The 15,905-nt window shown below is 38.8% G+C and overlaps 1 protein-coding gene across 9 annotated transcripts in view; it reads left to right on the forward strand.

The window, feature by feature from the left end:
* The window catches only part of ECT2L (epithelial cell transforming 2 like), an 84,709-nt gene that overhangs the window by 30,762 nt on the left and 38,042 nt on the right, over positions 1-15,905 (forward strand). For 8 of the 9 annotated variants that reach the window (XM_047858445.1, XM_047858442.1, XM_047858448.1 and 5 more), the window contains 5 exons: positions 5,282-5,444; positions 8,235-8,487; positions 9,333-9,501; positions 10,250-10,388; positions 12,631-12,799. In XM_047858445.1, coding sequence (XP_047714401.1) covers positions 5,282-5,444; positions 8,235-8,487; positions 9,333-9,501; positions 10,250-10,388; positions 12,631-12,799 — 893 coding nt within the window. The other variant, XM_047858451.1, reaches the window with a different exon arrangement.

Genomic DNA, 15,905 nt, shown 5'->3' on the forward strand with positions numbered 1-15,905 from the left:
CCGAAAAATCAAAGTACATCCTCCAATATCAAGAAATCAGCACTGATACAGTTCTATGGTCTAATCCACAGATTCCATTTGAATACTCCTGATTGTTCCAACAATGTCCTTTCCTTCTCAGTCCAGAATCCAATCCAGGGTCCTGTTGTATTCGGTTTTCACGTCTCTATATCCACCTTTGATGGGGAGCAGTTCCTCAGTTCTTTCTTGTCTTTTATTACTTAACACTTTCAAGAGTACAGACCTACTTGGGCACCTGGGTGGCTCAGTTGGTTAAGCATCCAACTTCGGCTCAGGTCGTGATCTCACGGTTCATTGGTTTGAGCCCCACGTGGGGCTCTGTGCTGACAGCTCAGAGCCTGGAGCCTGCTTCAGATTCTGTGTCTCCCTCTCTCTCTGCCCCTTCCCTGCTCGCACTCTGTCTCTCTCTCCTTCAAAAATAAAATAAAACATAAAAAAAAAAAAAGTACAGACCTACTTTGTTGAATGACCTTCAATCTGTGATTGGCTGATACTTCTTTAAGATCACATTCAGGTTATGTGTTCTTGGCAGGAATAACACAGAAGTGACGCTGTGTTCTCAGCGGATCACATGGGGCATACTATGTCGATTTGCCCCATTGCTCATGCTGTTGACTTATCATCCCTTGGTTAAGATGATTAATTATTAGGTCTTTGGTACTTATTAATTAATAAGTAACTAAAAAGACTTTGAGTGATGAATTTTAAATTAACTTAAAACTATTTGAATCTATGCAAGTACCCTGTTCCTCACCATACTTTCACCCACTGGTTTTAGAATCCATTGATGATTCTTATCTGATGTAATTATTACTGTGATAGCTGCCAAGGGCTCATTTTCTAACTTCTTAATTCCTTCTACATGTATTATTTATTGGTGTTCATTTGCAAGATACAAGTTTCCCTTCTCCCAAGATTATAGATGAGGCTCCAGTTAGGCAAGCAGTTTGGGTAAATTAATGATAAAGACAGTCTCTGGGTCTCATGGGTCTTCAGCAACTTGTTTATGAAGATAACTAAGTTCTTTTTTCGTCCCTAATTGGAGATAGTGTTTTCATTTCACATTGGAACTTTCTGGGGCTTGACCCACCCTGTGGGAATTTAGCCTATGCATTCAGAGAAGGTCATAGAAAGTCAGAGAAGACACATTGCAGAATGAGATCCGTTCAGAGACAGGATTTGTCTTCCGGTGAGTTAATCTGTGTCCAATAGGACCTGGTAACAGGGTAGCAGTAGCCACTTAGCAGTGAAAAATAGTTCCATGGTCCCCATGGCTTGAGATAAAAGAGTTCTGGTGAGTTCTATTGCCAAATTTTCCAATCAGCTATGAGACTGGTCACAAACATCTGTAATTTCACTGAGATTGGAGGAGATTATGTGGTTCCAGGGAAGACTTTCATTTGCTAATCCTTGGATTGCTTCCAAACTTTCTTGTTCTAGTGATTCTTATTCACATATGATGACCTATTTGGTGGCTTGGGATTATAACAGATGTTTATGGCCAATATCCAGAGAGGGCAATTAGGAATTAAGTATCTCTTTTTTTTTTTTATAATTGGTGGCTACAGGGCCAGCAATGCATCTTTCATGAACCATAAAACATCTCTTTGGTCTAAGGCCTACACAGCCCCCAGATTTTTTATTCATTCAAGATCCATTTGTGCTTAGGTGGCACACAGAGTAATGTAAGAAGTGTTCTTGATGTATGCTATATTTTTATAAACTTTTTAAAAATAGATATCACACTAAGAAATTATTGTTGAGGGGCACCTAGGTGACTCAGTCAGTAACCTCGGCTCAGGTCATGATCTCGCGTTTCATGGGTTCGAGCCCCACACTGGGTTCTGTGCTGACAGCTCAGAGCCTGGAGCCTGCTTTGGATTCTATGTCTCACTCCTTCTCTGCTCCTCTCCTGCTTGTGGTCCATCTCTCTCTCTCAAAAATAAATGTTAAAAAAAAAATTCTTATTGAATTTGTTTAGACATGATGATGGTATTATAGTATATGCTTTTTAAAAATGCTCCTATTGTTTAGTAAGGCACACAGAAATGTCAAAGAAGAAATCCCAAGAGAAATGAGAATATTTCAAATGGAATGATGATGACAATATAACACATCTATGTGGGTGAGATGAGTGCAGTGACCCGATGTTTTAGGCTGGCTTTAAAATAAAATGGGAGTGAGGGAGGAAGAAACAGGAGGAGGAGGGAGAGAGAAGGAAAAGAAAGAGGAGGAGGAGGCGGAGGAGGAGGAAGGAAAGATGATGATATAGCAGAAACCAGACTGGCTACAAGATGATAATTATTAAAATTGATTAATGCAGGTCATAATAGTACTACAAACATTAGGGTGAAATAAGACATTTTCATATAAAAAGAGAGTGATAAAATTTGTTGTCAGAAGACCTCCAGTGAAGAAAGGCTGAAACAAATTCTTCAGGCTAAGGAAATTGATAACACATGGAAACTTGGATGTACAAGTTTGGGAAATGTGTAATGTGTGGGAAATGGTAATGTGTGGGAAAATGGTAACGTGTGGGAAAATGTAAAATTTTAAAGTTATTTTACAGACATATGACTGTTTAAAGCAAAACCAATGTATTATGGGGCTTATAACATAAGTAGATGTGGTATCGTGACCAAAGCTTAAGGATGTCAAGAACTATACCACTGCACTGTTCTTTAATTTTATATTAATATTCACTCTAAATAGACTATGAAATGTCAACGATGCGTATTGTACTTGCTAACAACAACTCAATTGCGTAATGCAAGAGATATCCTAAAAAGCCAGTAAAGGAATTGAAATGGAATACAAAAACATTTATTATCTTAAACCAAGACAGGAGAGGAGGAATAAATTTTCATAAAACAAATGGGAAAAGCAAAAAACAAATAAAATTAAGACCTGGATTCAACCATATCAATAATTATATTAAATATAAGTGGACTAAATCTTCAAATAAAAGGCAGTGGTTGTTAAATGAGCTTTAAAAAGAAAAAACAAAACAAGATCTAACTGTATACTGACCACAAAGGATACACTGTAAATATAAAGATTCTGATTGGTTAAAAGTAAAAGGATAGGATATAAATACTAAGTATATAAAAGTAGGATGGCAATATTAATATCAGACAAAATGGACTTCAAGATGAGGAATGTTACTAGAAAGACAGAGAGGGACATTATATAAGGAGAAAAGGATCCCTTCATCATGAAGTCATAAAATAATAAATATGTATGTACCAAATAATAGAGTTTCAAATTATATAAAACAAAACTGAGTAAATTATAATAGAACAACTAAACAAAAAAAAAATCAGTGAGAATATAGAACTGAGCAATCTTCTAAACCACCTTGACCTAATATTTATAGGAAATTAAAGCCAACAACTTCCCAATAGATGAGTTTTTTTATGAGCAAAATAACTTTCACCAAGATACATAATTTCCTGGTCCAAAAAATAAGACTCAATACATTTCAGAATTGTTAAAATCTAATTAAGTATAAGTTTTAACAACAATGCAATAAAATTTGAGATTAAAAAAATATAAAATATCTAGAAAACCCAAAAATATTTATCTAGAAAATCCAAAACTATTTGGAAGTTAACTCACTTATAAAAAACATGTGGTCAAAAAAGAAAACACAAGGGAAATTAGAATATTTCAAATTGAGTGACAATGAAAATACAACACATCTAAATGGCTGAGATGAAGCTGAAGTACAGCTTAGAGGAAAATATATCCTTTAAATTCTTACCTCAGAAAAGAAAAAAAAGGATTCAAATTAACTATCTAAATTTCCACCTTAAGAAACTAGAAACAAACTCAAATTATACCCAAAGTAAGTAGAAGTAAAGAAATGATGAAGAGCTGACATCAATAAAATAGAAAATGAAGAGAGAAAATTTATTAAAACAAAAGCTGTTTAAAAAAAAAAAAAGTAATTGAATTGATAAACTCCTGGCAAGAATAACCAAGAAAAAAGAAGAGAAAATTGTCAATATCAGGAATGAAAAAGGGAATGTTGCTATAGATCCTATAAACATTAAAAAGATAAAAGAGAATCAGAGTCTCCCGGGTGGCTCAGTTAAGCATCTGACTCTTGGTTTTGGCTCGGGTCACGATCTCACAATTTCCTTCACTGACGGCGCCGAGCCTGCTTGGGATTCTCTGTCTCCCTCTCTCTGCCCCTCCCCCACTTGTGGTGTCTCTGTCCCTCTCAAAACAATGAAATTAACTTAAAAAAAAAGATAAAAGAAAATCATGAACCATTTTATACTCATTAGTTCGACAATTTAAATGGTTGTTTTGCAGATTCCTTGTTTTTAAAAGTGGTTTTGTAGATTCCACATACATGAATTGAGACAGTTTTACTGCTTCCTTTCCAATATGTATACTAGTTACTTTTTTTCCTGCCTTGTTGAAATGGCTAGGATCTCCGGCGCCTGTTAAATTGAAGGAATGAGAGTGAACATTCTTGGTTTGTTCTTATGTTAGGGGGAAGGCATTGATTTTTCACCACTAAGTGTGATGTAGCTACAGGGTTTTATTCTAATAACACCGGGAAGTCATTGTAGGGTTTTACTTGCATGAGTGACATTATCTAATTTACATTAAAAAAAACCAAAAACACTTGAGGGGGCGCCTGGCTGGCTCAGTCTCTGGAACATGTGACTCTTGATCTTAGGTTTGTGAGTTTGAGCCCCACGTTGGGCATAGAGGTTACTAAATGAAAAAAAAAAATTAGAAAAAAAAAAAAACCCCTCCACTGCCATGTAGAGAATGGGCTCTCGGAAGAGGAGTGGAATGGGGGAGACTATCAGAAGGGGTTATTGCGGTTGTGCAGGAGGGAGAAGGAGGAGCTTTGCAGTGGTGATAGCAGTGGAGGTGGAGAGAAAGTGGTTGGATATGAGGGTACATATTTGTAGGGCTGACAGGACTTGCTGATTTATTGAATTTGGAGTAAAGGAAAAGGCAGAAAATCCAGATTTATAACTTAAATAACTATGTTTATTTCAGACCTTTTTCCTGTAGATTTTAGATATTTTTATTATTCACCTTTAGAATGGATCAGTGAAAGTAGATACAGTATTTTTAAAAATCTAGCTGTGTGTTACCTAGGATTTAAGTTTTGTTGTTTTTTTTTTTATAGTTAGAACATTATAGAAAGAACAATGACCAATATGTGTCCTAGATTTTTGGTCGGTTTTAGATACTAGCGTTCTGAACTAAATTTCTGTGTCTTTCTTTGTAGGATTGTCCAAGAGTGGTTTTCAGAAAGGATGCAAATGGCCAAAGTGGATTTCTCTACGGTGTTACCGCGCTTCATTTCTCTATATATCTTTTCCTTTCTGAATCCAAAAGATTTGTGTGCAGCTGCACAAGTCAGCTGGGCCTGGAAGTTTTTAACTGAACAGGTTGACTACTTGTCACTTCCTACCGATAGGGCACAAATAACAGCTGTGTTCTGTAAGGAGACAACTGGGGTAGCTTCCTTCCCTGAAGACAGTAATGGAGAGTATTTGAACCATAATTAACTTACCCTTCAGAGCAAACAAGTTAAATATGATAATTTATTTTGTAAGTGAGCAGATATACACTGTTCTAATAATTCGTGTAATTTTAAGAATCTTCAAATGCTCAATTTAATTATTTAGAAAACATTTTACCGTGGCTAACGAAGTCCACTTCTTTCCTGAGAAATTATAGTTAAGCTTTGGTTATTATATGGTATGATTTTATCCATGATCATTCACCTCGAAAATTGCTGTACAACCACAACCTCATCTGATCCCTCTTTGGCTCACATCTGTTAAAGAATGTAAATCTGGATTTCCAACATCCTCTGCCATTAACTCTGCCTCTGGCTTGTCTCATTTTCTTCTTAAAGATTTAATGAAATGTAATGGCAGACATACTTGAATACAAGTCAATAACTTACTTCTTTAACGTGTACAAACTTCCCAGAGTGGGCTAGTGTTGAGCTTCTGATCTCAGAAAATACCTAGCTTCCCATGGAGAGGCCACATGCAAAACCAACTGTTGAGTCCTGGGTTTACAGCATTTAAGAACCCAGGCGAGGTGTTGGCATATGTATTGTTTTCTGACTTTTTACTTTTCTATGTCCTCGTATTTAAGGAATATGTCTCGGAAACAGAATGTGGTTGTGGGGAGTTGTTTTTTAACATTTGACAGTCCCTGGCTTTTAGCTGGGGTCATTCTGTTTACATTTGTGTACATACTGATATATGTAAGCTTAAGTCCACCGTTTCACTATTTACTTTTTGTTTGTTCCTTGTGTTTTATATCTTGTTTCTCTTTTTTCTTTTGGAGTACTTCCATATTTTTTAGATTGTTAATTTTAAATTCTTTAGCTGTTTTCTCCTGGCTGTATTAGAGATTACAGCACTCATTCTAGGGTGGGTTTTTTTTGTTTTTTTTGTTTTTTTTTTTTACCACTTCTGAGATAAAGCCAGAAGCTTCGGACCCTGCATCTGCTCACCTCCTCCCAGTTTCTATGTTACTGTCAAATATTTTAATTTTCTACACACATACGCACACATTTTTTTTTGGAAGAAGCAGGAGGTTTTATTGTTGCTCCCTTATTGTTGCTCCTTATTTCCTTAGCTGCTTTTAGGATTTTTTCCTCCATCTTGTCTTCTGTCTTATGCAATTTTTTTAGGAGGTACCCAGAAATGTGCATGTGTATGTGTTTCTCCTATTTTGTGATTTACAGTGATTTTTTTTTTCTTTTTTTTTTTTGCATCTGAGATTTAGTGTCTTTTCTCAGTTTCGAAAAGCTGTTGGAGACGATCCCTTCATATTCTGCCCCATTTTCTCTGCTTTTCCTCTGCGGTTCCAGTACTTATGTGTTAGACTGACTCACCCGCCCTGCAAGCTTCATGTTCTCTATGTGTCTTTTCCACCTTTCTTGGCTGTCAGTGTTTCAGCCTGCATCTTTCTTCTGGCTTTTCAGTTTACTAATTCTCTCTCTTGCTGGATTCTAATTTGCTTTTAAACTGGTCCATTGAGTTTTAAATTTCTGCTATTATGGTTTTCAGTTCTAGAATGCTGATCTGATTATTTTACCAAAATTTCTCACCTAGCTATTTAATTTCCCAGACATATTAAGTATAGGGTTGTTTATTTTTTAAGTTCGTGCCTAACAATTACAACGCATGGCTCTCCTGAGGGTCTTACTCTACTTAATAACAGATCATGAAAGACAAAAGGAGAAACAAACAATTCTTGTCCTTTGGTGTGCTTGGTATTTTTGATGGAGTATCAGATATTGGTTATAAGTCAATAATTTGAGTCTCTGGATGAGGTTATCTTCTTCCAGAGAGAATTTGCTTTTGTTTCTGGCATTTGGTTAGGCTAGGAATAGATGACTTAAATCCAGTCAGAGAAAGAGATTTTTCAAAGCTGGCTTCAGTCTACGTGATAGTTGTCTAATTCCTTATCCTTGCTGATAAGGATCTCAGCTGAAAGCCTGGCGTGATCACCAAGGCTCTTGCCCTTAGTGAGCCCTGAATTTAATTTTGTTTCCTCTCCTCCTCGTGAGAATACCTAAAATTCTTTTCAGCTTCCCTGTCGTTCAGCCCTAACTTTCTGCTTTGCTTCTCAGCCTGAGCTTTCCTTTGGAACTGCCAGATGCCTTGAAATGAAAAGTAATGCCAAATGTTGGGGTCACCTCTCTGGGTTTCCCTTCTCTCTGGGGTCATGGTTACATGAGACGTTGCATTCGTAGCTCTATACACCTTCAAAGAATTGTTTTATAATATTCTGTCTAGATACTTGACTCAATTAGATCACGTGAAATTTGCTGTTCCCATATATCAAAGCTGGTTGCATACTGGCAAGAACATGTGGTTCAACCAAAGGTGTTCCCAGTGGAAGGTTTGGTCTGAAACAAACTAATACACTATTGCTCAAAATCCTCAGAATCTAGGGTAAATCAAATGCTATGGGAGCAAGTGTACAAAGATGACTAATACATATATTCATATGTAACGTATCTTGTCATCAAAGACTACTTTTCTACAGAGTCAGGGATGGTTCTTGTTTGTTAGAGTCAAATTCAGATGACAAGTCAGCAGCACCAGAAATCTCAATGTAAAGAAGTTATGTGTACCTGAAACATTATTACTAGGAAACTGTCCTTAAAAATTTCTAGCAAACTCTCTTTCTCATTTCTTTTTCTGTAGGACTGCTTATGGATGCCCAAATGCATTAGGTTTGGGTGGTTTCTGCCCTATACTCCAACAGATAATGAGTATGGTGCTTGGAAGCATCATTACATTGCTTGTGTGTCCAACTTAGATTGGCCAATCCCTAGGGAAGCTACTGCTATGTATGGGACCTTGAATGAACCCAAAAGAGAAGATGAGGAGCTACAGGAGAGACAAAGAGAAAAGCGCCTACGAAAAATAATTTGGGAGAAAACTGCGCTACGTAAAAGTGAGCAGCATTTGAAAACTCTATCTTATCCAACTATTGTAGAAACGAATGGATTTACACACAAATTCCCACAGAGGAGGATAGTTAGGTCTTTCGGGAATAGCATGTGGGTGGCAGTCTCTAAAGTATGTTCAGGACAAGTTCTCCCCCCCCCCCCCGTATATTTCAAGTTCATGAGTAAGAAAAAAAAGATTTCAGATGAAATACAGAAAGTCAAATATCAGTGCCTCCATTATTATTCTGGTTACTCTTGGGTTTAGGAGTTTAGGAGACCAAAAACAGGGAGAGAGAAGAGTAACGCAGGCAGAATTGGGACTGGTGACAGAGAGGGAGGAATGAAAATAGGCACGGAAGAAGGAAGAATGGCATTAAAAAAAGCAAAGTGGAAAGGGAGGAGGGATAAGACCCACTCTCAGCTAAGCCCTCTGATCTGCACAGTGCACAACAGTCATCGACAAAAGTGATTTGAGTTCTGCCATCTTTTTTTTTTTTTTTCCACTGACTCACACCCGGTGAGATCCTAACAAATGGGAAGTTACTTGAAGCCAAGAAGAAATGCAGAAATGGACGTGATGCCTATACATTGATTAACTGGTTTTCACAAGAAAAGGGGTGCTGGTTCTCTGAGCTTTGTCTCTTGACCTGACATGACTGGTAACTCACAGCCACAGTGCTGAGACGATAAGAAATCCAAACAGAGTCTGTAGAAAGGGCTACAATTATTGCCATTTGGAGCAGTGCCCTGGTACGGCTTGATTTTTGATGCCTTTATCTAGGTAGACTTGGCTGAGAGAAGCAAGTAAGAACTGAAGTAAACAACTGAGCCGGTGCTATTTGTTTTTCAGAGGAGTTATTTAAAGTTCGACCCCCTTGGGCGAGCGGAACGTGCTGCTCTAGATTGTTAAAATCCAAATGCCAGCCACGTCTGTCCCAGACTGTGAGGGATCGAGTGGGATTACATGAAGCTTTGGAGAAACAGCTTGTTTTGGCATCCTTAGAAGCTTTGCCCAAGCGGTAAGCAAACCTCCATCTCCTAAAAGCTCAAGACCATCCCATGATACCAAGAATTCATTCTAGAATAATTTAGCTAACACGCAGGGAGCTTGTATAATTATCTGGCTCCTATCCTATGAAACAGCAACAGAAATAACTCTTTAGTCCTCAAGACCAGTGGTCTTTAACGTGTTCTCTGAAGAGGGAAATCTGTCACTTTCAAAATAAATTTTATATTTCAAATATTCTTGACCCTACAAAGAGGCTGGACTGTAGGACACGTTCTGTGCAAAGCTATTGAGCAAAAGTAACATTTTTTTTCAGAAATTTTTTTTATGGAATAAGCATATCCAAATGGGACTGTGGGGGTAAGGGTAAGAGAATAGAGTCATTACTCAGAAAGCTGTGGGGACCAGATGATTTAGGAAATTTAAAATTTCTCAGCTGTTCCTCTTTAAAACGTCATTTTGAACCCCTAAGTATGTCACTATATTCATTCTGAGTGCCCGATAAATGCTAAATAAGTTCCAGAAGACCTTTCCAGTGTCCTTCAAATGCAGGAGGAGAGGCCCAAAGGCCAGCTCCAGCCCCTCCCCACTCAAGAACCCCATTTGCTGCTGTCCCCAAAAACTGCAGGGAGAGACTGAGGTCCTACGGCCACATGCCTTGTTCAGTATGAGTAATGCGCAGACAACATGTAGGTGCTCCAGCATCAGAATCAAATGAATAGGAAATTAAAATTTCACTTCTTCCCCTCTTTTCCCTGTAGAAGCAATGTTTCTGGAAGCCATTCCTATCCTTTGTTATCAAAGAAAACTTGGCATGGTGTTCATAAAAATGATGACAGCGGTTCATATGCTTCCCAGCTCCACATCATATTAATATCATCTCGGATTCCTGCATATGAGGTACAGAGTGTGTTAGGAGGCCTGCCCTTTTTTGAATTGGGTTGGTGTTTTTTTTTTTCCTTTTTCATCCCCACTAGAGGACGTATGGCAATCTTTTGGCCCCCGTGTGTATGAAAAGGATTCATCTTCTGAAAGCAAAACAGTGTAAGTGGAAATTTACAGACCCAAAACACTTTTAAAAATCAGAAGCGATAAAGATACCCATAAATCAAAATTACTTTTAAGAAAGCATGAAAGGCCAAACCACCTTGCAAGTAGTTAAGTGTCCAGTGAATTCTTACTGAATTGAATTTGTTGCACTCGGCCCAAAAAAGGGCAAGGTGATTAAGGATTATTTTAAAACCTCTTTGGAATGCCCAAGGAATTAAATACTATCATGTCACCACCATTTCTCAAAAGAAGAATGTCAGGAATCCTAGTTTGTGACCTATTTAATGAGGTGCCATTAAATTAAAATATGTTCTTTCTCTGGGACACGTGGGGGGCTCAGTCGGTTGAGCGTCCTACTTCAACTCAGGTCATGATCTCACTGTTCGTGAGTTCGAGCCCAAAATCAGCCTCGCTGCTGTCAGTGCAGCACCTGCTTCGAATCCTCTGTTCCCCCCTCCGCCCTTCCCCCACCTTCTCTCTCTGTCTCGGTCTCTCTCTCTCTCTGTCTCAAAAATAGACATAAAAAAATGTCCTTTCTAAATGAAGTTATATATTTTAATTTTAATATGAGTAATAAGAACAATAAAGGAAGCACAAAGAAGACATAGGAAGCACGGATTTTTAGAGATACGTGAGTGTGCGTATTTGTATATATGTGTACATATGTATGCATTGATACACAGGGACATATTGAAGGGATGACACGGGGCAGGTTATATTCATTGGCCTACTTAGAAAGTGTTTTCAAAAAATTGTACTTGTAACAAAATGGTTGCTTTCAAGATATGAAGTCAGTATTCTTTCTGGGCACTGAAAGAAATTGACTCTGATCATTCACAACCGGCCGACTTAGTGGATACACATGAAAGCAAGATCAGAGCTTTGATCTCCAGGTGGGCCCCAGACAGTTTCCCTGATGTTTAATAAGGGGCATCAAGCTGGGCACAAAGGATAACTGGTGATAGAATCTGGGTAAAACAAACAAACGAACAACAAAAACTGGTTAAAAGTGGGTGGTGGGTGGGCTAGATGGGTGATGGGTATTAAGCAGAGCACCTGTGAGGAGCACAGTGTGTCATGTGTAAGTGATGAATCCCGGAAATCTACTCCTGAAACCAATATTGTACTGCATGGTAACTAAAATGTAAAAAATAAAGTAGGTCTATCCTCCTATTTGTCTTCTTTACATAAATCTACGCCATAATTACTTATTTTATTATACATGTGATGGGTGTTTAAGCAAAAAGTAGATCGTAACTGTGTGGTAGTTCTTTGTTGGGTGGAACTGTGTGACCTTCAGAAAGTGGCATGAGGTTTGCGGGCAAAAAAAAAAAAAATCGTGGACTTGAATGACTTTCCAACATGTCTGCTGCTAATGAATTAACTTTATCACAATGAAAACTTTATTTGGTTGTTGAATTCAAACCACAGTGGTTTTAATATTTATTTAAATGGGATATATTCAATCAATCACTATTGATAATTCAAAACTTCATAATTAAGAGGAAAACTTTAAATCTATGTTAAAAGTCCATTGTGAAATCGTATGATCTGAATGTTATTATGTTTAAAAGTTGCACATGTCTTTGCACGGGTATGTACAAAAATAAAAAGACTGGAAGAAAGTAATCTAACTTGTTAATAGTATTTACCCCTGAGGGATGGGACTGTAGGTATACTTAATTTTCTCCTCTTATAATTAGAAAAGAAATGAAATTATTTAAAAAGAAACCAACAAAGGAGAAAGCTTACCTTCCTCCTTCCACAGTTTCTGACAACAAGTCTTTAAAAATCAGAGCGTAGGGGCGCCTGGGTGGCGCAGTCGGTTAAGCGTCCGACTTCAGCCAGGTCACGATCTCGCGGTCCGGGAGTTCGAGCCCCGCGTCAGGCTCTGGGCTGATGGCTCAGAGCCTGGAGCCTGTTTCCGATTCTGTGTCTCCCTCTCTCTCTGCCCTTCCCCTGTTCATGCTCTGTCTCTCTCTGTCCCAAAAATAAATAAACGTTGAAAAAAAAAAAAATCAGAGCGTATTACATACCCATTGTCTTTATTAATAAATATGCTAAAATAATGGGCTCTGTTTTCATTTTCTAGATAGTAGTGGACAGCATTAAGGCAGGTATCATTTCTCTGGTGTATGAACACTGTGGCTTAACCTTGGAAAGCCTGCTTTATCTCATAGAAAAAGCTCTGGATGGACGGAAGGCACAGAGTATGGGGATATTTAGTGAAGGAGACAGCAGAGAAATCAATTTACTCCAAGGTAAGCTGGGAGATTCGAGACAACAACCAACTTTGCAGCAATGCCTACCACATGTATGACCTCCAGAATACTATTTTTCAATTTGCTAACAAAATTGATATCCTAGCTCAAAGGAGTCATAGAGGAGGAGTCCCTCTTATTCAAGGAAGGGTCAGCCTTTTTGTTCTATTCAGGCCTTCAACTGATTGGATGAGGCCCACCCACACTGGGGACAGCTATCTGCTTTACTCAGTCGGCTTATTCAAATGTTAATCTTACTCCCAAACACTCTCACAGACATACCCAAAATTATATTTGACTAAATATCTGGGCACCGGTGGCCCAGTCAAGTTGATACGTAAAATTCATCATCACACCATTAAACAAAAACTTCCCTTGTCCCCCTTATTCCAGCCTGTAGGAACTACCAATTATACTTTCTGTTCCTATGAATTTGACTACTTTATGTAGCTCATCTTAAGTGAAATCATACAGTATTTAACTTTGTGACTGGCTTATTTCACTTAACAATGTCATCAAGTTTCACTCATGTTGTAGCTTATGAAAGGATTTCCTCCACTTTTTAAGGCTGAATAATATTCCATTGTATACGTGGATCACATTTGGTTTATCCTTTCATTTGTTGATGGACATTTAGTTTGTCTCCACTTCTTTGTTTTTGTGAATAGTCCTGTAGTGAACATGAGTATGCAGATATCTCTTTGAGATTCTACTTTAAATTCCTTTGGATATTTATCCACATATGGGAATGCAGAACCGTATGATAGTTTTATTTTTAATCTTTTGAGGAACCTCCATACTATTTCCCACCATTTTATGCTCCCTTGTGCACTGTTGCAGACAGAAAGTGTTCCATTTTCTTCAGATCCTTGCCAACACTCGTTATTTTCTGTGTTTCTGTTTGTTTTTAGTTGATAGTTAATGATCTTAGTGGGTTTAAGGTGATATTCATTACGGCTTTGATTTGCATTTGTCTAATGAATCGTGATGTGATGTTGAACATTTTTCCATATGCTTACTGGCTATTTGTATATCTTCTTTAGGGAAGAATCTATTGAAGTCCTTTGCCCATTTTCTAATGGGTTTATTTGATATTTTTTATGGAGGTGTAGATACTCTTTATTAGTCTAGATATTGATCTCTTGTTAGATATATGACTTGCAAATATTTTCTCCCATTCCATATGCTGCCTCGTACTCTGTTTATTATGTTCTTTCATGCACAAAAGTTTTTAAGTTTGATGAAAGTATAGTAATTATAATAGCAAATATCACTAATAGAATGCATTGTACTTCCAAATGGTTTATACCACAAAGGAAAGGATTGGCTGGTCTCATTAATTTGTTATGGGTCCTCTTTTAAAAATGTTAATGGTGGGGCACCTGCATGGCTCAACTGGTTAAGCCTCGGACTCTTAATTTCAACTCACATCATGATTTCCTGGTTTGTGAGTTCAAGCCCCAAGTCAGGCTCTGCACTGACCATGTGGAGCCCTTGGGGTTCTCTCTCTCTCTCTTCCCTGCTCATGCTCTTTCTCTTTCTCTCTCAAACTAAATACATACATACATACATACATAAACATTTTTTAAAAATGATGATGGTTATCCTTTCCGGGGGGAAGAAGATGACGAGTGTTTTAGAACTAAAGTTTCAGGGGCGCCTGGGTGGCGCAGTCAGTTAAGCGTCCGACTTCAGCCAGGTCACGATCTCGCGGTCCGTGAGTTCGAGCCCCGCGTCAGGCTCTGAGCTGATGGCTCAGAGCCTGGAGCCTGTTTCTGATTCTGTGTCTCCCTCTCTCTCTGCCCCTCCCCCATTCATGCTCTGTCTCTCTCTGTTCCAAAAATAAACGTTGAGAACTAAAGTTTCAGTTTCTAGCCCTCCTTCTGCTATAACTTACATTCTTTCCTTGTTATACCTAAAATAGAACTGTTTTAGCATGAAATCTTCCACCTTTGGGAGATGAGGGAAGAAAGGGAATAAGATGGTCAAGGATCTGGCTGGCAGGGAACTCACAACGTGGCCAAGCGAATACGTGAATCACCCATAAAACTGCCATCTCTGTGGCTATGTCGCCCAATGATCTATTCCAGCTGCTAACTCAGGAACGGAGCAGGAAAGCTCTGGCGGGCTGCCGGGGCCCACTGATCCATCTGGGGGAATCCCAGGAGGGCTGCACAAACCGAAAGCATAGCTCCTGGCTGGGTTTGCCAACACTGTTGCTGAACAAATGCAGATAAACTCATGGCAAGAGAAGCCAATCACTCAAGAGACAAGGGTTTGGAAGAAGGAAAGGGAGACATTTGTTTTGAGTGCCAGGAGCCAAGGAGAGTTGCAGGCTTGAGCCTAAACAACCGACCTCTCCACCTGCAAGATGGACACTAGAGTTTTACAGAGATGAGCTCCGTGGGGTACGTGCACGAGAGCAGGCAGGGGGCACGTGATCGTGAGCTGAGGGTTGGTATGTGCTCAGCTCACAATCACGGGCAGAGAAGGGGACACGTTAGGTGTGGTCTTTGAGGCATTCCATTGCTCTCGGGGCTTTTCTGGTCCAATTGGAAGAGTCCAGTCATCGCATAACGTCTTGTCAATGTCTCCAGAAAGTGCAGTGAGAAATAGGCATAATGGGTTTTCTTTGGAGCATGAGTTAAGCAGTCTTGTCTATTTCTGGGTTTAACTGTTGGGGGTCTTTGGTTGAGCAAGAGGGCTTGCTGACAGCTAGAACTCAGCATGCTTGGGATAGGTTTAGTGAATTTTATTATTAATGAAAACAAGCTGCTTTTGGTTTATCTTTACCTTATTTTTGTCTTTTTTTGTTCAGGTTAGCTGTGCCTGGGGCAAGTTACGTTCCACACCTGATTTAATATGCCACCCCCCACCCCCCACCCCCCCCCCCCCCCGCCAAAGTAAAGCATGGCTACTAGTCAGGGTTTAAATTTACGATTAATTACATGGCAGCTCTCCTCTAAATGATGGAGAGGTATCAATTGCAAATTTATGCCGTGGCATAGTAGGTTCACCTCTTACAGAGTAGAAGAGCCTGTTAGGGTTTTCTAACATCTCAGACTTTTTGTTCTCCAGATGAGACAGGTTTCTAAACTCTGCCTTT

Source organism: Prionailurus viverrinus, chromosome B2 (assembly GCF_022837055.1).
Source record: "Prionailurus viverrinus isolate Anna chromosome B2, UM_Priviv_1.0, whole genome shotgun sequence".
NCBI classification, from domain to species: domain Eukaryota; kingdom Metazoa; phylum Chordata; class Mammalia; order Carnivora; family Felidae; genus Prionailurus; species Prionailurus viverrinus.